Here is a 23,475-nt window from a genome sequence, read left to right as displayed (position 1 = left end):
GCAAACTAATCACCTATTACCAAGCTTACTTGGGTTTCTGTGTGCACGAACTATATATTTGGGCAAAAAAGTCCAAACAAAGCATGATGAGAAAAGACCAAGAATGGGTACTCTGAATAGCAGAGACAATACTAGGGTCATCCCTAAGGCAAACTCAAGAGTAAGTAGAAGTAGCTTCAGCTGTAGCTCTTGCTTATATGGTGATAAAATGACAGTGTATTGATGCAAAGCTTTAAATTAAAGAGGCTTCTTCTCCTTTAATTTATACCCATATTCGATACACGGCAACTTGGACATCTTCTATTTTCTCTGAACTCTGCCTAATGGTCCCCTTAGGTAGGTAGCCTAAGAAGGAATCAGGGATGGAGACACTGCCTACATCATTTAAGGGTGTATCTTACTAGCTGCTTGAGATGACACTGAAAAACACAAGGCCTTGGCCAGAGCATTATAAGCACTTTTGCCTGATGCAAATTATGTGATGTGACTGTCTGAAAAGTAGTGCCAACTCTCCCCCGTTAGGCAAATCAACCCAAATTAATCCTCTGCACAGAAGGATAGGTAAACGCTTACCAGGAAATGGCTTAAACAAACCAAATGTTACCCTCATCTATCTCTGTACTTTGATCTTCACAAGCACAATGCCAAATACCTCGACTTTACTGCTCTCCAGCAACATTTTCTACTGTGAATATTTGTATGTAAAACATATCGAAATGCCACCTGGGTAGTTGACAGGATATTTCTCATTAATATTAATAGGATTTTGTTCTTAATTATGAAATTTTGTGTGGTCCCTATAAATCTGCTTTCACGGCAGCATTACTACTAGTTAATGATTGCCTACATTTTCCAATTAAGACTCAAGTTTTGAGCTGCAAAATTGTGTTTGTTTAGGCTTAAGTTCTCCATGCTAGTGTCCTCTTTAGGCTGATTTTAAATTTTGGCAAAAGTAAGGGAACAAGTTCTAGACAACAAAACTTGGGTGGAATGCATTCTTGCGTTCATTAAAGAAAAACAAGAACAGAAAAAAAAAACAAAAACAAAACAAAAAAACACTGTATCTACAATCACTTTGTTGAGAGGCTCTGTGCTTTCGTTGTAGGTTTGAAAAAGGTCCTTATACTAGAAATTGAATATCACGAACATGAAGTCTTAGTGAACATCATCATTGACCCAAAATATTTAGAAGGAGAGAGGCTCATCATAACAAATTTAATGAAAGTTAGTTAATGTGATGACTCTGCCCATACTAACTCTGGTCTGGGGAAAACTTCCCTTTCATCCAGTTGCTTGGTATGAAGATCAGCTGTGAACATGTTTGCAGAGCAAAGTAGGCTGGAATCCAGGGGGCCAAAGAGTCTCCGTGGGAATAGAAAGTAATGAGAAGTTTCATTCAGACTTAAGCACAAAGTCATTTTTGCACAATGGCATTTCCTCACTATCTGCTTACATCCCTAAAGACTTCATTGTGATATTTACACAACAGTATCACGATAAACATTGTAATTTTTAACACAACATTCATTAAGACACTGCAAGCAACCACTACCTTAGTTAATTCTATGATACAAGTGTTTTCCAACAGAACACTACCATTTCTCTTTTCAGCCAAATTCTTCCAGTCTCCCCCATAGAGACTTTTCAACTTTACTATCAGTATAAAGACAGAACGTAACACCACTGTTCTTAGTCATACCAAGAAAGTGACCTACGATGGCCACTTATATCAAGTCATGCAGTCTATCTGCTGTTTTTTCCATCATGTAAGCTCAATGACAGTATCTGCACCTGAAGAGGCTTTTTAACAAGTGAAGAAGTCACAGTCTAGGTTGCTGAGGACTTGCTTCCCTGAACCTTGCTGACATTTTCAGGGAAAAAATGAGTACAGCTAGAGACCCCTGCTCTGGTTCTGTGCATCTCAGCACCAAATGCTGCAATTTGCCTTGCCACGTTCATGTTGGAGGAGCAAATAGAACTGGAAGCATGAATTTCTCAGTACAGCCTGTACCTTAGAGACTGTCACCTGGGCTGCGATACCTTTATCCCTAGATGATGGGATATTGGACATGCCATTACTCACTGCCTCCACTCTTAGTTGCATGGAAAAAATATCAAGTTTTTCTACAGTGCTCTGTTCAGATGGAAAAAAGGCACCAAAACCCACATTGTACTTTTCCACTTTCACAGACTTCTGCGCTGAGAAGTGCCATATGGTGTGTAACACTATACAAAACACTACAAATACGTCAACTGTACCAGCATATCACATGCAGTGTGGTATCCACTAGAGATCGTAAAGTTCAACTGACACCACATAGCTCCGAAAGACTAACAAAGTAAAAATAAATAATAATAATAATAATAAGGGACTCCCGAAGCAGAGAACATTTTGCAGAAGCAGAACTGTCCACGACCCTTAAATGTGGGACTGCTGCTCCACCTGCTGGACACCTTGTATCTCACTCAGGGCAATGGCCTGCATGCAACTCAGCACCCCAACCAACTGGGATCAATTGCAATGCTCTAACTTATAAAAGCACCCCCATTTTAAGACTGCAAATGGCAGTACTGTTTGAGAGTCTCAATGTAGTTTTTGTATCAGGAGACTAGCGTTGCTCTGACGATGTCATTATTCACTAAGAAAGTCATATCTGTTAGCATTATATCAACTCCCTAACAGACACGTTTACATAACCATAATTTCAGCCAAGAATGTATTTTATTTTCTCTGCCCATAAAGGAATGAACGTTTCCCATTCAGATATTTTCACTGCTCACCTTTAGTCATTTCATTTCTGAAGCTGCTCAGCACTCTCAATTTATCCTAAAGACATTTCTGTTGCTGACAATGAACACTGATGTTGCTTTATGCCTGTCTAGGCCAAAACTACTGCAGACATCATGGGCATGTAATGAATCACTTCTTTTTGGTACACTTCAACTGTTTTTCCTGAGAACTGTCCATATACTGAAGTAATTGATAGCTGTTTTCATACATTACGGTGCTTTTGTACTAGTGTCATTCTATATCAAACTGTTGAATCAGAAGCATTAAAGATAAGAGTCTGCAGGTAGAGCAGAGTACAACAGTAATGCTTTCTTTGTTATTATATATCACCATTTCCCTATGAACAGGGAGATGACAGACTTTTAAAAGAGAAGCTGCAAACCTAACTTTTCCCAAGTGAAATGCCTCTCATTTTCAACTTTTAACATGGGAAATATAATATTTAGTGCTTCCAGGAAATCGAAGGGTTTTTATATAAATGACATTACTGTTTCAAATTTCTCATTTGGTATACTTCTTCCACTTTCATCACTCATCCCAATCTCAATCTTTTTGTATTCAACAGAATCTCCACAGATAAAAGTATATGAGAAAGCAAAGTGGGGAAAAAAAAATAAAAATGATTAAATACATTTTGTCATGAAAGAACTATACACTTGTCTTTTAGAGAAACTGTAGTTAAAGGGCCAAAACTACAAATACGTTAGTGAAGTTTCCTGAGTACTCAGTCATTTTAATGTAGCTTGGGAACTACTTCAAGGAGAAAAGCACACAAAATTAACAAGATTAACAAAAAAAAAAAAAAGGCAGCAGGATAATAAACTGATGTTATAATAGATCATTATACCTTTCTCAGACAGCATTTTTGGGATAGAAAAAGTGTAGAGATTTAGTTAAATAACAGGTGGATGAAATTTCAGAAGCAGTTGGCTTTATTACGAGACAGCAATTTAGAACAATGAGCTGCCTGTCAACTCTGCTTTTTCACTTGGGTTTAGAAAGTGCCTAGTGCCACCTATTATGAAGGCATTTCAAGCTGCTCTTTAACACCCCCTAGCAACAAGCACAAGTCAGACAGTCACGTTAGCTGTTCATATTAACATATATATAATCTAACCCTGACAAATTCACAGTCTCGTGGATTTTTCTTTTTGCCCTTGTTGCCCCTACTTTGTCTGCTGAACTCCAACCAAGCTGAGTTGCAGTACAGTCACAAACCCAGCCCAAAGATCCTGTTCATTCCCATTCACTATCACCAATATATAGCACAACAGCCCATTACAGAAAGCCAGGAGTATCTTTTTGCATGCTATGAAAAAACAAAGTATTGGCATCTTTACAGTAGCATGACAACTGAGCACAACCTTCTTATCTGTCGTGTCCAACCATCAGGCAAATAAGCAGAGAACAAGAGCTGCAACATAGCGTTAAGATGAATATACTAGCCTAACAATAGAAGACAATGGCTGTTAAATCCTTTACTGCTCAGCATCACTAGTGCCTTCCAGTATTTTTAAGGAGATGCTTTAAAAAGCAATAGAAATGACTGGTCTTTTTATTATTACTATTATTTTTTTTTATTTATTTAAAGTTTTCTAGCAGTGGAGGAAGGATGCACTGGATCTCTCAACTGAGCTCATCATAATCCAGGTGTGTCTTTTTACCCAGCGAGAATGGGAAGGGTAGACAAAAATAACGCACAAGGCACACAAGCTTTTGTAATACAAAGCCTGGGAAGGTACATCAATGCCCTTTTCTGGAGTCACCCACCAGCAAATCCCATGCTTATGAGTAGCCTGCTGACATATACAGCTCAACATTTGTGGTGTCCTATGCCACCCTCACAATTCTAACTAAATTCAGAATTTGTGGGTGTGTATTCCCTGAGTTTGTGGTTTTGTTTTAAGAGGGGGCTTCTAAAAAGTGTCCAGAGAGCTCATCATGTGCCTACTCAGAGCATGCTGCCAAAAGATGGGACTAATTCAATACTGATTCTGAATTAGTGAATGGGACATCTAGGTGTGAATGCACAACCAAAAGGGCACGTGTACATGTAAGCAAACACATAGAGGAACATTGAAATTTTAGAAAACTCTCTGTGTAATAAGCAAACATTGAACCCTAATTGTGACTGCCTTGTGGAAAAGGGCTACAGTGAAGCTTATCTACAGAACATAGTTTAATTAAAAATTGTATTGAATCATGATAATTGACACATTTTGGACTATTATTAAATATAATCCTTAAATATCAACACTTGCAAAAACTATTCATGCTCCACAAATTGAAATTAGCCAGGCATATCAGCTTTTCTACTCAGAAATACAGACCCTTAATACACCTTATCAACTACTGTCTTAGAAAGATGCAGACATTTGTCACAGCAATTGCTCACTTCTTTCTTCACCAGGAAATATATGAAGAAAGGACACACACACAAACTAACAAAACCCACAAACCTTCATTAATACAAATTGGAGGAATCAATTTAGGAAAGAGAAGTGTTTCTACAAGTAATTATTTTTGCCAGCTTTGTTACAGTTCATGCAGCTAGAATTTAATCACTGAAAGAGCAGTACTATGCAGTAAAAAAGACATGGAAGACATGACCTTTTTTGCCCTTTTCTGTGCTTCCATTGGGAAAAAAAAACAAAACAACACAAACAATCTACACTTGAAGTTCAAATAAACACCTCATTACACAAATCTTATCAATGCAACGTGAAATTGACATTCTCAGTATTTATGTGCTCTGTCCTACCTTTAATCAGATTTTGGCAAAGTTAGAGAAGACCTTTTGTTCTATCAGCTTACATTGAACTATGGCTATTCATGAAGCACAGATTCCAGAAAGCCCTTTACTCTTCACAGATCATCATATCCCAAACATGAAAAAACTATTCTCTTACTTAATTTTAATGATATGTAAACCATTTTAATAACCTCATTCACTGATGGTATCTGCTATGGCATCGTCTTACATATGTTTTGAATTTCATTAGAAAAGACAAAAAGCACCTTTGCTACAACTATCTCTAAACACTGAAAGACATTTCTTACCACCTGCTTCCCCAACATTGGAGCAAAAAGCATTTTGCAGCACAGTATCCAAGAATATAATCATCTTACCTGAAGTCCAACATTGTCTGCTTGTCCTCCTTTAACTAACTGGGAGATAAAGAGGCCACAGCTAAATTCCACTCCACCTCTCACACTTAGCCCAAGTCCTTCAGGATGCAAGCGATCCAATCTCACTTCTTTCAGCTTTCTGCAAAAGGAAAAGATACCTGACTGTTCAGCTGCATAACGTTTTGTTGCAATAGTGTTTCATATGCGAGTTGTGTATTATTCTTCTCTCATAGCATTCAGGCATAAAAAAAAAACAAACCAAACCAAAACACTTGACTAATAGAGCCATAGGAATCTATTATTATTATTATTAAATGCAGGAAGAATGAGAAAAGACTGTTTCAACAGGGAAGCATTGTTTTTAGATTCCCATACCCTGCTTTTACTAGATTAACTACCACGCAATAAATTTCACCTAGTTCAAAACTATACTTCCAGCAAATACAGCGAGCGTCAAAAAATGTGAGTTTATCTAAAAACTCAGTCAGTATTACTTGGTTGTATTTTCTGAAGTTAGCTACTTTATTCTATATCCCCTTACCTTGATCTTTTGGGTGTAAGCTGATCATACTCCACCTGGTGTTTTAATGGAATAAGTGGGCGGATAGCATCAAATAGAGGCAACCTGCTTGGTTCGTTAATCACGAGTTTTAGATCCCCCACAAGCACTGGAAGATTCATAGATCTACAAAAACACAGTGAGAAAACAGACACAGGTAATCAACACAAAGAACTATTTAATAACTAGCTGTACATTTGTCTTAAATATTTGTGTGCCCCTTCAACCTACCGAGGAAGTTATTTATACAAATCTTGGTTTAACCAAAGCAAAATAACCTCTGAGAAAGCAAACTTTCTGTAAGCAAACAAGAAGAATACCTCCTTCAAAACAACTGAAATATCCTATACAGTGCTTTTATTTTTTTAAGATCATGCACATCACCTTTATAGATGGTATGTAATTAAATGCTTGGGGCTTTCCAGATATTTATGGTACTGTTTGAAATTAACTTTACAGACCAGACATACCTGCCAACTAGATTTTTATTTCCTAGCAATCCTTCTTATTGAATCTAGGCTGCAAACTCTTCTCCTGAGCTGAGCTCAAGGGATGGATGAATCATTCAGAGCCAGAAAAATCACGTCACTAAGTAATTAGAGCACAGACTACTTAAGTTCTAAAATTCATTTCAAACCAGAACAGAAATAAAAACTGAAATAAAAACCAATGAAAAAAATAACCGAAACAAGTGAAACCACTGTGAATGTTTGGTTGAATGACAGCTAGACAAAGTATCCCTTGATACTATCAGCACTGAGGTAGTTACAGGGCTAGAAAGTGTTCGTTGATGGCCAACTGCAATGAGTGCAACAGCTCAGTACAGTTCAGCGGAGCTATTCCTGCGCAACATCCACCTAACTTGGTGTATAGTAACTACTGATCCCTCTTTTCTCTTTTATCATTTACATTTCCTGACATGCACTCTCTCTAAGGCATATACACTGAAAATACGTCTCAGGAATGCATATTAAATGGCATTAGAGGTCAAATACTTAAATTTAGAAGTGCTTTTCGCAAAGAAGCAGAAATAAAATGTTATCTCCAATAGCAAATGTGTATATTTTTCCCCTGGAACCCTTCATCAAGGGTTTTTAAGAAGTGATACTTCATCAATCATAGGGATCATGGAAATTTTGCTTAAGCCATTGAAATTTTGGAAATCAAGGAAAAGTTACTATATGCATTGTTAATTTTGTAACTGTAAGAAGATTTTAAATAATTAAGAGCTACTGATTCAACCTCCTTTCCAAACAACAGGCTTTATGAATGGAGAAGCAATTAGACAGACCTGAGTGAAACTGAATCAGATATGCAGCTGAATACACCCCAAACTAGAGCTCAGTGCAAACATCAGATCAAAATATCTACATTACACTTAGCTGAGATGCTATTAATTAAGATATGAATGGAAACAATGCCTATTAGAGCCACTCATCTACGCTGAGTGGAAAATACACTCTCATTTTCTTTCAGAAACAATGGATGAGATGCTGATCCCATGTGCAATGATATAGGTCCTATGCAACTAGGGTTTAAATCACTTCAGTAAAGGACTGGTAATTGGCCTATCACTTTACCATTTTTTTTTCCATTATGTTGGAATATGTCAGTTGTTAAACATGCCAAACGGATTCCCAGCTTTCAGATAAAAACAGTTGAAAGTAAGTCTTAATCTGAGTAGTATGCAAAAATCTTTAAAAAGCAAACTGGGTGAAAACCTCTGTTGAAAAAAATAAGTATCATTTGGAAATACAGCAATATCACTTGGAAATAATAATGAATCAACACTCTCTTCCTGTTTACTAAGAACATCCATGTGCTTTTTTCCCTACTAAGAATCCACCAAATTAGTTTACAAAACTGTCAAATCAGAAAAACAAAGTAACTTTGCTATTAACAAAAGACATACCCCTTTATTGGCCACAGAAAATGTGAAACTGAAAATGTAAGACTTCAGGAAAAAGAATTAAAAATTATTATTTCAACTGATTTTCTAGGAATCTATAGAAAGAGCAAAAGTCTTGAATACCCACTTTTAGAATTGCAAAACTAAGTAAGATTCTACAGAAGTATATATATAACTAGATCTTACTGGTGGTACATCCGCAGCACATCATAAAGGTAATCCTTCTCCGCTTCATTGTCAATTAGCAGATTAACCTGAAAATCCAAGGACATTACTGTAAATCTGACTAAACCGTCACAAACATTTCATGTACAAAACTTTCACAAAATCTTAAGTCACAGATCAAATATTTCAACAGGGAAAGTTTTGATTTTTTTTAATTAACCCGTTTTTGCAGCAGAGAATACTTCACAATGTGAAATTTACAACAAGACTTCTTTTTAATTATTATTATTATTACAATTAGACAAAATAGTAAATACCAAAGTCTCATATTCTCTATGCTAGATTTCTTCTTGGCAGCGTAATAGTCTGAAAATAATAGCACATTGGTCTTACCTGATAATTGCTGTACTGTTGAATAAATGTTTTCAGAAACCTTTTTGGCCACTCATTAATATAACACATGTTGCCACAGAGAAAAATACCCCACTGAGATAATTATAATCTATGATCTGTGGTTCCAAACCACTGATTTCAAGCTGTAGCTCATTTGTAACATTACGTAAACAGCCACACTCCTGTTCCTCTTTGCTCCAGCTCTTAACTGATAGAACTTGCCGGTTATTCTTTCCTCCCCCGGTAATAGTACGTTTACTTAAACCAGTGTCACATTACAATGCCTGCTCTTGGATACTTGCAGTAGAATACAGTAAAAAAACAAACAAACAAACCCAACCACTCAGAATTCTCATATGAGGAATTCAACTTGTATTCAGTGACATTGGTAAGACCCCCACTGATCTTAATTACAGTGAGAGATCACATCACAGTAGTTTTACATTTGGACAACCTTAATGTTTAGGAAAACAATTTACAACTGACCTAAAGTCTAATATTACTGTGACGTGAAGTCTGAGGACCAATTTGCATACTTAAAGAATGGTCTTTGCTTTCCAGGTTTGCAATGCTTTGCGTTATATTCTCAACTGAATACATGCTTCATGCTCCCTTTGTCTCTTTTCACTCTCTAAATCCAGCCAGCGTCTACATATAGATAGTTTTCCATTACTTGTCTCTGGAATAAGACACTTGTAAAACATCTCAAGGCTAAAAACCACTGCACGCAGGACTCTTTCATTGAGTAACAGTGAAAGACTCTTTCACTGAGTAACAACAGCAAGTAAACCTATTTTTTTTACAGCAAATTTCAAAACACCAAAGAAGTCTGCCTTAACAGGGAACAACATGGTTAGAGTTGTAACTGACTGGTTCACCAGTACCACACACAGACTCAAGTCAAGGCAATGTAAGACTCACCCTCTTCTGCTAACTAAGGCGCTGTAGGAGCCTGCTTACATTGTCTCATGAAGAGCACTGAATATTCGAGTGCATTACCACTACACAGCAAAGACCCAACCTACCATCATCTTTTCTCCTGGACAGGAAAGCAAGTAGTGACAACGTTACATTTTTCTCCTGATAGGCTAGCTGGTAGATATGTCTCCCACCACTTCTCAGACACTAGAGAACCATGTCCAAACTCTACCACTTCTCGCAGAACATTCAGACTGCAACCATCCTGTTTGGCTCCTACAATTCTCACCCAACACAAAAAACTTCCCCCTCCCTTAAAAAAACCAAGTGATTACTTCAATATTCATAGTACTACACCAGGGATAATCTTCCCAGACCATCTCTCTACTTAAGTCATTCTTCTCCTTCTGCCTTCTATTCCACCAAAGTCATTTCATTGTAGCCACCCATCCCTTGTCATTTACCTAAAATCATGAGCTCCTTGAGACAGTCTTACTATAGATATATAGTTACTTAGGCTTGTCAACAGCTTCTAACATGACTTTAATGTCATAAATCCTTAAAGGTCATGCCTCCACATATTAAGAAAAAATAAATTAGGGGTGATGTGCTGTGACTTGGACCAGTGAAGTATTTTAGTTTCAGTCTCAAGAAATCAACAGATCTGTGCACCAAGGCCATGGTTTCTGGTTGAACTGTACTATCTCTTTTGGCAATTAATTATATCTGACCTTAATGGATTCTAAGTGGTTAAGAGCTCACCCTATGTATCTCTGTGTTGAACTGATAAAGGTCATTAAATTATAAAGGTCATTTTCACACATAAAAAGGCTATTTGCACAGTGAGTGCAGAGGATCTAGTACTTGGTGTCACAATAGTACATGCTAATGCACTCTGTAAACTTGTCTATTAACATACTAACTATGACCAGGGTTTGATGAGGTTAACAAGTAGACTCCTAATCTCCCACTTGAACACAATGAATTTTAGAGACTTCTTTCTAACTTCTTCATATTTTTTCTTATATTCTGTTAGGACATAAAATCAAAGTAGTGCTATGATTAGGCTTACACTGATACAATACTAGCAAAAAAGTAACACCTGAGATTAAAATAGAGACTACAACTGATAAAAACCCTCTCAACTGTAAGAGGGGAACAAATTTAAGAAGCTAGTTATGACAAAGTTATCTGTTACAGGTTTATTTCACTAGGTGCAGAAATGTCTTGCTACTGGCAACTGAAAAACACAGAGCTGACTGCTGACAACTAATGAAGTCTACTAATTTCTTTTACTGTCTGCAAAATTATTACAAACTTCAGGTTCAAACATGGTTTTATGAAAACCGATATAGATAGATTTTGTAAGCAAAAATGAATGTGCAGAAATGTATATACCAGTTCACTGTTTCCTGAATGAGCTTCAATATATGCACCATTGAACTTGATATGCAAGACAAAGTGAACTGCCTAACATCTGCTGCTCTTTTAGAACGTGGCAGAATCTATCAACTGAAAAATAAATCAGTTCACAGGAGTCCTCAAAAAGCAAAAATGCGTCCTGACTGCTTAGCATAAGGAATTAGAACTGTCCCCAGCATTTGCTGTCTGTTATATAAAATGTCAAGTCTCATGTTACTGCGTCTTACAGAATCATACCTTGAAGCAGTTATAGAAATGCTGTGAAAAACAGCTGAAGACAAGTTCCATTAAGAAGGAATACATTAACTGGTTACACACACAATACAGAGGTATTATATGCTCATTATCTCATATAAGGAAACACTGAGAGAGCTGGGACTGTTTGGCCCTGAGAAGAAAAGGCTCAGAAGGGATCCTATCACCTGAAGGAAGGGTGTAAAGAAGACAGAACCAGGCTCTTTCCAGTGGTGCCCTGTGCAAGAACAAGAGAACAAGTGTAGCTCCTTCTGACCCTCAGGAAGCACTGTGTGCCCCTCACTGTACTGTGATGGGGCACTGGCACAGGCTGCCCAGGGAGGCTGTGGGATCTCCTCCCTGGAGATCTTCAGAAGCCTCCTGGACGTGGTCCTGGGCACCCTGCTCTGGGTGGCCTTGCTGAAGCACTGGGGCTGGATGACATAACCTCCAGGGGTCCCTTCCAACCTCAACCTTTCTGTGACTGATTATTTAAGGGAATCTTCACAGTAGCTGTGTAACTGTCAGACTACAGTGATGCACTGCTGTAGCAGCAGCCCAACCTGTCAACTTTTGCAGAGCAGTATCAATTTCTACCTGAGCTTTGAAAACTATTAAGGGAAATTGAAGATTTATATACATAATATAAATATATAAATATATACAAATATATAAATATGTGAATTATAAATATAATTTGCATATAGTATCTATTTTGTACTACTGCTTGGCTGATGGGGAGAATTGATTGAAATTACCAAGGGAAAGAAAAGCAGGAAGTATCTGAGTGGCAAATAACTCGGATCCCGTGGCAGGTCATTTTTCTTGTTTTGTCAAAGAAAAAGGAAGTAGCCAAGACATAAAAATCCCCACAGAGGCCACTGAAAGCTGGATAATGCAAACCAATGTAAAGAAAAGATCTGCTCAAGCATCCTAGTACTCAGAGAAATGGTTTTCACTTAGACATGCATCCTACTTATTCACAGCAACAAATGCTGATGATTAGACTTTCTTACGTTATCAGGGGTGGGACTAGGATAATTTATGAATTACAGCAGCAGCTAAAGGGAAGAAGTTTAAAGTTCAAAGTGGTAACCATCTGCCTGGAAACCAGAGTCTTTATTGGTATGTTGCACAACCCACTGGTGAGTTATACAGTAATAGGTAACAAGACAGAAATAACTTGCTAGATAGCTGCAGTCATCGTTATGCAGTATCCAAGTCCTTCATGTTTTTGGAATTCATTTTGGTTCTTTGCAGCCCCCCTACTTCATTCTAACAATTCTTTAGTTAATGGTTTATTACCAGATGGTATTTCTACAGAGCACATTATACAACTGCGTTTTCAGGAGCTACTTAAAGGAAACTCTACACGCTAGGAAAACGAGCAAAAAAAAGCCAGCACCCCCCGAAAAGAGTACTGATAACTTTAGTTTCACTAGAGTGAAACTAAACTGCTTTGAAAAAAAAAAAATAAATAAGCCACTTCTTAAACATGTTAATCATTTTTCTCTTCCTCTCCTTAAACAGAGCCTTTTGAGCTTACTTCACTCACACAATTTTGAGCTCTGCTGAGCACGCATTTAACCAGGCATACACATGATAAAACAATGTGCCAGGCAGACGGAGTTGCTCCATGAATCAAATGCACTTGCACATGACTGCCCAGGCACAATTGTAGTCGGGACCGCTGAGGTCGGCCTGAAGGCTGCTGAACACGGACTGCTAACACACGGAACTGCCAAGGGGAACTGCCTCGGCCTGGACTTCAGCACCTGCGCTTTCACCTTCCCTACTGGGTGCAACGCTTCTACCGTGACTTTATTCAAATCCCACAACGCTTATTCTAAGAAACCCTAAAAAACTCACGCGTGACTGAATGTTACTGTTTTTCCTTCTCTCCTTCCCCTCTCCAGGGGGGTCTAAGTTCTCCAAGCCCCTCCCGCAGCAGGCTGCGGCACAGGAGCACCAAGCTCGGAGCCGGCAACAGCTGTCACCCTGCGCAGCGCCCCCGGCCCGTCCCCCCTTACCTTGTGGCGGAACTCCCGGGCCACACGGCGCTCCATGCTGCGGGGAAGGACGAGGGGGAAGGTGCGGGAGCGGGTGCGGTGCGGCCGTGCCGCCGTCGAGGCCGCGCCCCGGGGTGGTGGGAGGCGCGCCCGCCGCCTCCAGCATCCCCGCCCTGCTGCGGTCAGCCCGGCACAGGGCTCCCGGCGGCACCGGGATGGGGGTGGTTGAGGCAAGAGGAAGGGGGGAAAAAAGGAAAAGGGGGGGAAAAAAAAAAGAGGGGAAAGAAAAAGAAAAATGGGAAAGAAAAAGGGAAAGAGAAAAGAAAAAGAAGAGGGGAAAGGAGAGGGAAAAAGAGAAAAAGAAAGGGAAAAGGGAAAGGAAAGAGTAAGAAAAAGAAAGAGAGCAAGAAAAAGAAAAAGCAAGAAAAAGAAAAAGAGAGTGAGAAAAAGAAAGAGCAAGAAAAAAAAGAGAGAGTGAGAAAAAGAAAGAGCAAGAAAAAAGAAAAAGAGAGTAAGAAAAAGAAAAAGAAAGAGAAAAGGAAAAGGACACCACTCTCTCAAGTAGCTCTTTGGGGTGAATTCACTCCTGGTTCTTCTCGTACAGCAGGAGCTCACATCCAAGCATCCCTCTTATGTCTGTAGGTACACACATGTCTCTGGCCCTGCTATTTAAGAAGAACATGAAGGTGTGAAATTTAAGGCGTGCTAACACCTGATGGGGGAAAAAAAGAATTTGCTTCAATGGATTTTTCTACAGCAAATAATCTCAATTTTTTCATTTTTTATTTTATTTTTAGGTAAGCTGAGTGAGACTGATTTGCCCTGGTTGGGTGTTCAAGGCTGATTTGTTTCTACTAACCTTTCCCATGAAAACACCAGCGTTGCTTATACCTGCAGGCCCTGGAGTGCCTACTTTGAGTAAATGAATAAGAACCAAACTCAGAGTGCCCGAAAGAAGCCTCTTTCAGACTAATGTCATTTAGGTAATTTTCTCTTCAGCTGGTTCCCCTCCTACTTTCCATAATCTAGTACATGATAATACAGACTTGTGCAACTCAGGCTGGAAGCAAGAGGAGGAGACCAGTTAACCCATGTTGCTTAGTCTCACAAACAGTATCAGCTTTACCTTCGTAACTGGAGAGACCCCGGTTTACATTAGCACAGATAGCTTCCCTTTTCTTCTTTCCAATGGGACGCAAACTTGTATGAATACATACAAAGCCATGACAAAAAATGAATGATTCCAGACTGCCAAATGCAAACTGGAATCTGTTATATTATTTCCATGTAAAAACCTTCTTCAGCTACACCAGCTCCTTTAGAAATTGCTCCTGCCCCTTTGAGAAGATGGCTTTGCTGTAAAGAAACACGTCAATGGTATTCACTACCCATTACTCATAAAGGTGCCAGGAACAAGAAAGGGAGGAATGCTTTATAAGCCTGTGTTCTTACACACTCACCTGCTGTTTTCAGAGAACAAAATCAGAAGTACAACTAGTACATAAATCACTTGTCTGCTACCTAAGGCAAGTTGCAGTACCGCACAGTATTGAAAAGCTATTCTATCCAAGCTTCATACACACCACTATATTATTGCTTCCCTGAAGAAGTAAAACAAAATTGTTTTATATTTGAAAACAGAAGGAAAGAGATACAAAGTGTTTTACATCTTTTAAATTTCGTGTACGTTTCCTTCAAATTTACACCCAAACTTTAAGTCACTGCTAGACAATCACTTCTAGAAGACTTCTACAGAAATAGATCTTTTGTCAGCTGGAAGTTATGTACATTTGAAAGAAAGTGACTTCTTAAACATATAGCTATATTTTGCAGGATTAAAATACATAAATACAAAGCAAACAAACCCACAAAGCTATCCCGTGCTTCAAAACAGCAAGCTTAATAATCAGAAAATGTATGAGATGGTTCTGAAGTTTCCATTGTTTCAAACATGTCATATTAAAAGATGGTACAATTACACTGCTTATTAGTTTTGGGCAAGAAATCCCTCATGTTGAGAAATTAAATTACATCTAAATTAGCTTTAAACTGGTTCAATTTCTTAGTTGCTACTTGTGTCACTAAAGGAAAACGAATACAGCAGGCAGCCCATTTACAAGGCGAAGAAATACATTAAAATGTTTGTTGTGTAAACTGACTCCTGTTGCTTTTGATCTACTTTCTCTACTTCCATTAGTGTAATCTGGAACAGAGAGAGTGCACCAAAGCCAAGCATGGTGCATTCGTTGTAGATAGGCTCTGCTCTGAGGTGAGGGTAGAGAAAAAATCTGCAAAATCTCTTTGAGGTTATTTGCAAAATGCTGCGCTGGAGTTAAATAATATCTTTTCTGTCTCCCTTTTCATCTCTCATACATGCACTCCCTCCAGCCTTTGCAGGAGAATTCTCAGTGCCCAACATCGCTAGTTTTCCATCATTTCATTAGAAATGAAACACTTGTTGCAGCAAGAAATCCAATCCACAGGGACAAATTACAAAGGCAGAAAAGAGATCTTTTTAATGACTTGCTGTTAACAGACTTCCCAAAGCAGTCAGAAAAGGCTCCTTTTCATCTGAGACACTTTCTCACCTGGTATGGGCAGCTTCTAAAGCTTCTGTTATAGGATATGCAAACCTGAAGAATGACGGGGAGAGACAGCAGCAGATGGGAAAGGGAAAAGAACAAAAAAGGCAACAGAGAGGGGAAGAGGGAAGAAAAATAGCTGAAGGAAGGTTAGCAGTGACAGAAAATTAAGTCACCAGAAAAAGGAGAAAGAATAAACCTGGAAAAGAGTCTACAGAGAGCTCCACATTCAAGACTGAATTTGTAGTAGCAAAGAGTTATCAGAAATTATCACGATGCCTTAGTGGCTTGCTGCCTCCCGTGTCTCACTCATGTGGTTACTCAACTTCTAGCACTCCTCTCAGTGAAACGGGGCCAGTGCTCAGTGTGTTAGGCACTAACACGGTTTGCTGGCTTCCCTGCCCATGCGGACAGCTGTGTGGAAGCCGAGGGCTTTAAGCAGCAGCCTCGAGTCCCCTTTTTGTCCGCGTTAGCGGTGGTGCAGAGACCCCCGGCTCCCAGCTCCTGCCAAGGCACTGAGCGCCTCTTAAACCCAGAAAGCCAAGAAAGAGAAAAAAGAGAAAGAGAAAAGAGACGTGAGGGGCCGGAGCCGCTCAGCCAGGCCCCGGTACGGGGCGAGGGGCGGCGACCGGGCCGGGTGCCCGGGGAAGGGCCGGGGCCGGAGGGCGGGCCGGGGGCGGCTGATAAACCCCCGGCCGCCCCGCCCGGTGGGGCTCAGCCCTGGGTATCGGTAGCGGCTGGTGCTGAGGGCTGCTGTGGCTCTGGGGAGGTCGTTGCTGGTGTCCGGATGGAGGCTCAGCTCCTCGTCGGGGCGCTGCTGTGCGCCTGGCTGCCGGCGGGTGAGCGTCGAGCCGGGGGCAGGAGGGAGGACGGGGCGACCCCGGGCAGGGCTAGCGTCTAACCCGGTGCCTTTGCCTTCCAGCTCTGTCCCCGTGGGGAGCCAGGGCGCAGCTCCCTCCCGACGGGCACCTGCCGCTCCTCAGGTAAGAGCCAGCCCGGTGGAGTGGGGCTCTCTCCTCGCCTCCGCTGCTGTGTGCAGCCTGGGGTGGGGTGGGCTGCCCGAGCTGAGCAAACTGTGTCCTCTTCTCCTGCCCTCAGCACAGGCAGCGCCGCAGGACCTCGGGGAGGGGATGGCTTCATCGCGGCCACGCAGGTAGGGAGCGCAGGATGGGTGTTGTGAGGGGGTGGCAGGTGGTGTGGTGCCCCTCGGGGGAGCTGAGGCTGCCAGGGTGTGTGGCCTTTCTCTGTGAAGTCACCTGGGAATACAGCATCCTTCTCCTGTGGTTGGTGACCTAGAACCAAAGGGGGACCGTGGCCCAAGAGGTGATGTGATGCTGTTTGTTGCCCAAGATGGTGCCTTGCGTTTCCCACCTAGCGCTGGTGTGAAGTGAGGCTCCTGTAAGGAGTGGTTACTAGTTCCAGTCTGAGAGATGTTTCTGTCTGGATGAAGTTCTTCATATCTTACCTGAACAGATGCATACATCACCATGATGCTTCCAGTGTTTCTGGTGACTGTTTCACCATTTGTGTTTCTTCAGGACTTGTTCAAGCAGCATTGAACATCTTTTATCTCTGCAGTAAGGAATGTCAGTCATGAACAGAACAAAGCTTAAGCTTTCAAGTGCTAAGTAGAGAGGGAAGACAGTAGCTAGAGCTTCAGTCCATTCATAAATAGTTGTGTGTCACAGCAAGTGTTCTTGCTCTGAGGAAAGCTGAGGTCTTATTTGGCTCATCCAGCAGCAGTTACTTTGTGTGAGCCTTCTCAGTTCTCTGTAAAAGTAAATGAGCTGATGGTATCGGGTCACTACACCCGGGTACTGGTTTTTGGATGTGGTTTATCTTGGCAACCCAACTGTATCATTCATGGCATGTTGCTGAAATGTAATTAGGGTGTGTGGTTCCCACTCCCTTGTTTGAAGGTGGGAAAAGGCAAGTTGGCTTTGTAGCCCTTGTTCATGGCTCCACAGAGGAATCTCTTTTGTTTCTGCTTTGTCCCCTCTGTTTTAGGGAAAAACCTCAGTGGAGAAAGAAACATGCCTCATAGTTGCAAATGGGTAACAGAATCAACCACTGATAAGACCGAGTGCTTGCAGATTGAGAATCCCCCAAGAATTCAACATATACTAGTACACTGTTTTCATTCTGTGCTGGGCTGCTGAGGATAAATCTTCCAATGAATCTTCTGTAAGAAATATGTTTAGGAGATAGGAAAAATAATAGTGATGGTGAAGAGTAGTTTTCTAGCCATTTGAACTGTCTGAAATGAAGAGTAAGACATTTTCACATATTTTTCATGTTTTTGCATTCCATAAGCTTTCTTGATAGGAAGAGGCACAGCAGCACTAAGTGTTGGTTACAGCCTCTGTAGAGTTCATGTTCATGAAGACATATGTGATGATATAGTTTCTAAGATCAGTTCTCAGTCAAACACGTAAATGAATATGTAAAACATGGAAAATGCTTAATGTGTTACAAGTGCTTTGCAGAGTCATGCACAGGACTGAGAAACTGGTATGATGAAACTTCAGGATGTGAAAATTGCAAATAATCTAACATCCTCAGATGAAGTTACATAGGCACAGCTGGTGTTTATGATTTTGTTGGAAATATTTCCTTGGTTACTTGTATCACTCTTTACATCAGTTAATGCTCTATACTAATAGGTAAAGCAAACTTAAAGTACAGATATTAACATGTTTATCACTATAATCATGTGGAAGTTTATAGAGTACATATATAGAGTACATCACTGAAATACAACCACTGTGTGGAGGTAGCTGTTGCTCTTTAAAATTCCCAGGTGAAATAGACAAAGAAATGAAATGACATGTCAGTAACATTTGTTACTGCAGTAAATAAGTTACACAAATGTAATTAAATGCATCTCTAATAAGTTAAGTCTTATCTTTATCTTCCAGGAATAGAAATGGTCACGTTGACTTGAGAAACCTGTTGCTTACCCTAGATGTAGGCAATTCTAGAACAAAGATAGGAGGTGGTTGTGAAGATAAGCAATACATTTTTAATTAAGGTATGCTAATTCGAAGGCATACTTCTACCTGTAATGAGCATGGCAGTATAATAATGACAAGAATATAAGATTATGTGTAAACTGTCTAAATAGATCTGCTCATCCATTTTACTGAATGGATTATAGGCTGAATTGTCTTCTGTAATTTAATGTATTCCTGTCTTTTTTTTTTTTTTTTCCTAAAAAGGAGATGTAAATATTTAAGTTATGAAAAACGCTTTAAAGAAATTTGGAAGCAAGATCCATGTTGTTATTACTTTCCATTGTGCATGATGGCTAGTAAATTTTGCAGGAGTGATTATGTGCATAATAAACACACATTATTTCCTTAGAACACATTTTCTACAAGAGCTGATATGGAAATATGTTTAGAGTAAGATGCCAATTCTCGGATATTGTTTCTTACTCCCCCTCCCCCCAAAAACAGTTGTTGAAAATAGTAAAACAATGTCTACATAGTTGTGTTTTGTCCTTCTTCTTGCCATTTTTAATTTGTTTCCTTTAAGATGAGTTGGTTTTGTTTACAAGTTTCCTTGACCATGGATGTTCAAAGGACCTTCCAAAATCATATCAATATCACCTCTGTGTATAAATATTTAGTTTTTAAAGTAGTGCTGCTTCTCTGTAAGTGGAGTAGCCGAGGTTATAAATTTGAAGTACAGTGCTAAAACTTTGCCCCTGTAAGAAGAGAAGATACTGTTACCTTCCCATGCCATGCCATTAGCGGTGAGCTGTTCTTGGGTAAAGCTGTCTAACAAAAATGTTGTTCCTCCAATTTACCTGTCAGATGCATAGTGACCATGACTGACTGATAAGCTGTTGACAGCTGTCCTGTGGGTTCTCTCTCATCCCTCTTGCCCCAAAATATTGATGCAAGTTTCTGCCATGGGACTTGGTTGAGATTAAGTCTGTTCCTGGTTCAGAAGTGATACAAGTGCTACTGTAAATAATTTGAGTTTTGAAAGAGTGATGGGGCTGTGATTGACACCACTGACAGGTGGGAGATGAAAGGATGAAGTAGAAGTTGGATTAATAGATGGATATGGCAAGAGTGGAGGTATTGGAGAGGTTGGTGGGAACAGAATCCAAGTATTGTCACGTGACAACTTATGGAAGTGATTACAAAGTGAAGTGGGCTATAACCATTAGGATTCTGAAGGGGTGATTTATTGGAGAAAGAAAACTTATTCACCACAATATTGATAATTCATATGAGAAAATTTGAGATGTCCTGCTGCTGAAATTTGAAGGTATTGGAGAAAGAAAACAATTTTTTTTTCCTCATATATTTTTTGGAATGTTAGAACAACTTGGGAAGATTAATATGACAGTAAGAAACATTTTTGAAAACTTATTTGGGTGTTAAAAAAATTTAGAATGAGAATGTTTAGTGATTTGTGCATGCCTATATTGTAAATGATTTTAAATAACAGTAACAGAGTGGAAGAATTTTCAAAATGGCAGAATGTTTACATTGAGAATAATGGTAAGCATATGTGCTGGTATAGAGCATTTTTCTGTTGGGGGTGGAAAGGAATATGGAGGGGGTACAGAAGAAAGTGTATAGGCAATTTGGGGTATTTTGGCTTAGCTGGCTTAGAATCTGCATGCTGTCTTCAGGCATAATGTGCTTTGATACTATTTTACTGGAGTCATTACAGAGTGACTGTACTTTTAAGTATACCATATGTTTTTTTGATGAATTTTTGTTAAGTTGATATTAAGTAGTGAGCTTACTGAAAATGGTAAACTGATTGGTAGACTACGAAGAGACTTTTAAACTCCTGGTTATAGCTGCTTAAATAACTCTGTTCTTTCTGAAAGGAGCCTGGAATGGCAGTTCATAATGCTTCATCTACTACATTATCCTTGTCTCAGAAGAGAAGATTTCACAGTATGAAATGTGGACCATCTGGTAAGTTAAAGTTTTTACATGAAACAAGTTCAATGCATCTTCTGCATCATTTAATTACTCCTATGAAGAAAAACTAACAAATCTAATACAGGCCTCTGCATAACCGGGCTCCACCTTGATTGGTCTCAAACGACCATTTATCATGAGGCTTGACCATATTTAAGTTAATATGTGATTCTGATTTGATCATTTAAAAGGCTGTCTGTAGTTGCTGTGTTTTCTGACAAAGCTTCTAGCAGGGCAATCTGCTCTTGTATTGATATACCTAAAAGAGTGGTTTGCTGCCTAGGTGCTGTAAAATCACTTGTGTTGTGTCTGTTGCCTGCTCTGATGTTTTTTTGTTATATTTTAGCCGATGTAATCTATGGGTGTTTTTTGTGTGTGCAGTCCATATGTTAGCAGGATGAGGTCCTCTAAGCCACCAGGTGGTGGGCACTTGAATTTGCATCTTTGCTTGTTTGGTTCATTTTATTTTCAGCAGTAAAGTGGACAGGCTTAAATATCTCTGCTCAGGGGTAAATATCCGCTTTGTTAGCTCTTCAGTAGAGCTTTTTTCATGCTTGTCCTGCACAAAGGAGAAAGATGATTCACAGCAATTCAGAGTAGTTTAGTAGTTTTCTTTAGTTGAGTAACCTCAGGTTTCTCTTCAGCAATCCTGGTAGGTTGTACTGGATGTAGAACCTACCTAGTAGTGTATCATCTGGATTTGCATCTACAGGTTTTATAGTGCAAAATGCTATGAAGACTGGATGGACTGGATTCTTACCAGTTGTGATTAGGGTTGTCATCTCTAAAAGCTTCAATATCTGTCCTTATTAAATACTGTTCTCAGAAGTTTTTGTGAAGCATGTATTAGAATGTAGGAGAATAATAGAATGGCTTAAAGAAGGATAATCTCATTTGAATAAGGATGGAACCTTTGAATGGAACTGTGGAACCTCTATAGTCAATGAGCAAATAGTGCATGTACATGCATCTTCTATGATAAAATTGCTCTAAAAATGCAGCCTTCTACACTAGTAAAACTCCCTCTGCCTTTGATTTGCACCACCTTGTTGACCACAAAGTAGCTTTTTCCTTTTCTCTGTTAAGTTCTTGTTTACTTCTTTGTTTTTGTTTTCAAAGCAAATAAAGCAGCTTCCAAAGAGGTGTGCGAATAATGTCGAGATGTGTTACTATAATTGAATAAGTGTAGAATTACTTGGTTTGTTGTATTTCTTGCTGTGTGAAAAATTCTTTTAATGGCACAAGTGGATTTGATGTTCTGCTTCAGACAAACCAGCTGGAGAAAAGATTTTTCAAGATACACTATGCTACTTTAACAGAACTCTTGCAGGAGGTCCATATGTGAGCTTAAATCACTTAAGTAGACCTAATATTTAAGCAAGTAAAGAACAAATCTAAAAAATGATAATGAAAAGAGTAGCAAGTATTTCATGCTAAATCATCATGTCTGAGCTTTTAAAGGAAGATGTTATGACCAAAAAAAAAAAAATGTTTTGTTGCCCTCTGTAAATGCAATAGAATGAACTTTGTCTTCTGTCCAACATATTTCTATGGGTCCAAATATTTCATAAAGACTTTGTTTCTGATGTCCTTGCTTTGGCAATAAAATGTTAAGCATGCTTTAAAAACTGATGATTGTCCATAATTGCAGGCAAAGAAAATCAGGATTATTACGCTTGATAGTCTTCTGAGTGTAGATATTTCACTGTGAACTTTTAAAATCCAAGTAAATTCTCTGTTGCATGTTTGTGAAAAGCATGTACGAAAAACTGAACCCAAGACCTATGCATTCTACTTTCTTGAAATAATTTTGATAAAGTGTTCTAAATGCTTAGAACAGTAGTTTAATCTTGGTTCTCCCAGTTTGAAGAGAGATGCAAGCTGCTATAGCTTTGTCCATGGACTGGTATTTGCACCATTTTGGAGATATATGAAATAGCCAAGCTTTTTTATTTTTTTTTTCCCATTTTTAAACCAGCAAGGTAAGTTACCATCTTTCTCTAGTTTTGTGATGTCTCTGAAAATCAGTCTGCAGCATACTTGGAAAACTCATTGCCAGAGTCTTATTTAATCCTGTTGAAGTCACTCTTTGTTACATTACCTTTGTTCTTGCTTCCTTCAACTGTCTGTGTAGATAAAGCTATGTTTCGTATGAACTTCTTGTATGATGGGTACACGATTGATTATACGCTGTCTCTTTACTATTGTGTTCTATTAGCCAAATATGGGCAATTTAGGAAGTAGTCTAATGTTTTTTTTGTCAATGGAACAAAAAAAATTGTATAGTACAAGTTAATATCAAGAGATAAATTGTTAGTTTCTTGTACCCAAAGAATATGGGATTAGTGTTCTCAAATGTTAATTACAGTAATTGACAGGGCTTAACATGCAGCTTGCATAGCAGCTAAAGCT

The 23,475-nt window shown here is 39.2% G+C and overlaps 2 protein-coding genes across 2 annotated transcripts in view; one reads left to right on the top strand and one right to left on the bottom strand.

The window, feature by feature from the left end:
* The window catches only part of USH1C (USH1 protein network component harmonin), a 43,528-nt gene extending 29,821 nt beyond the window's left edge, over positions 1-13,707 (bottom strand). The window contains exons 1-4 of the mRNA XM_027458855.3: positions 13,551-13,707; positions 8,575-8,642; positions 6,462-6,605; positions 5,921-6,059 (exon numbers count right to left, since the gene is read on the bottom strand). Coding sequence (XP_027314656.1) covers positions 5,921-6,059; positions 6,462-6,605; positions 8,575-8,642; positions 13,551-13,586 — 387 coding nt within the window. The 5' untranslated portion in view covers positions 13,587-13,707. The remainder of the gene's footprint in view (positions 1-5,920; positions 6,060-6,461; positions 6,606-8,574; positions 8,643-13,550) is intronic.
* A 3,108-nt stretch (positions 13,708-16,815) lies between these two features.
* Positions 16,816-23,475, top strand: part of OTOG (otogelin) — a 107,950-nt gene continuing 101,290 nt past the window's right edge. The window contains exons 1-4 of the mRNA XM_027459061.3: positions 16,816-16,950; positions 17,034-17,094; positions 17,210-17,264; positions 20,967-21,057. Of these exons, the coding sequence (XP_027314862.3) occupies positions 16,899-16,950; positions 17,034-17,094; positions 17,210-17,264; positions 20,967-21,057 (259 nt within the window). The 5' untranslated portion in view covers positions 16,816-16,898. The remainder of the gene's footprint in view (positions 16,951-17,033; positions 17,095-17,209; positions 17,265-20,966; positions 21,058-23,475) is intronic.

Source organism: Anas platyrhynchos, chromosome 5 (genome assembly GCF_047663525.1).
Source record: "Anas platyrhynchos isolate ZD024472 breed Pekin duck chromosome 5, IASCAAS_PekinDuck_T2T, whole genome shotgun sequence".
NCBI classification, from domain to species: domain Eukaryota; kingdom Metazoa; phylum Chordata; class Aves; order Anseriformes; family Anatidae; genus Anas; species Anas platyrhynchos.
The sequence above is the reverse complement of the archived record's forward strand: the minus strand, read 5'-3'. Positions and strand labels throughout refer to the sequence as shown.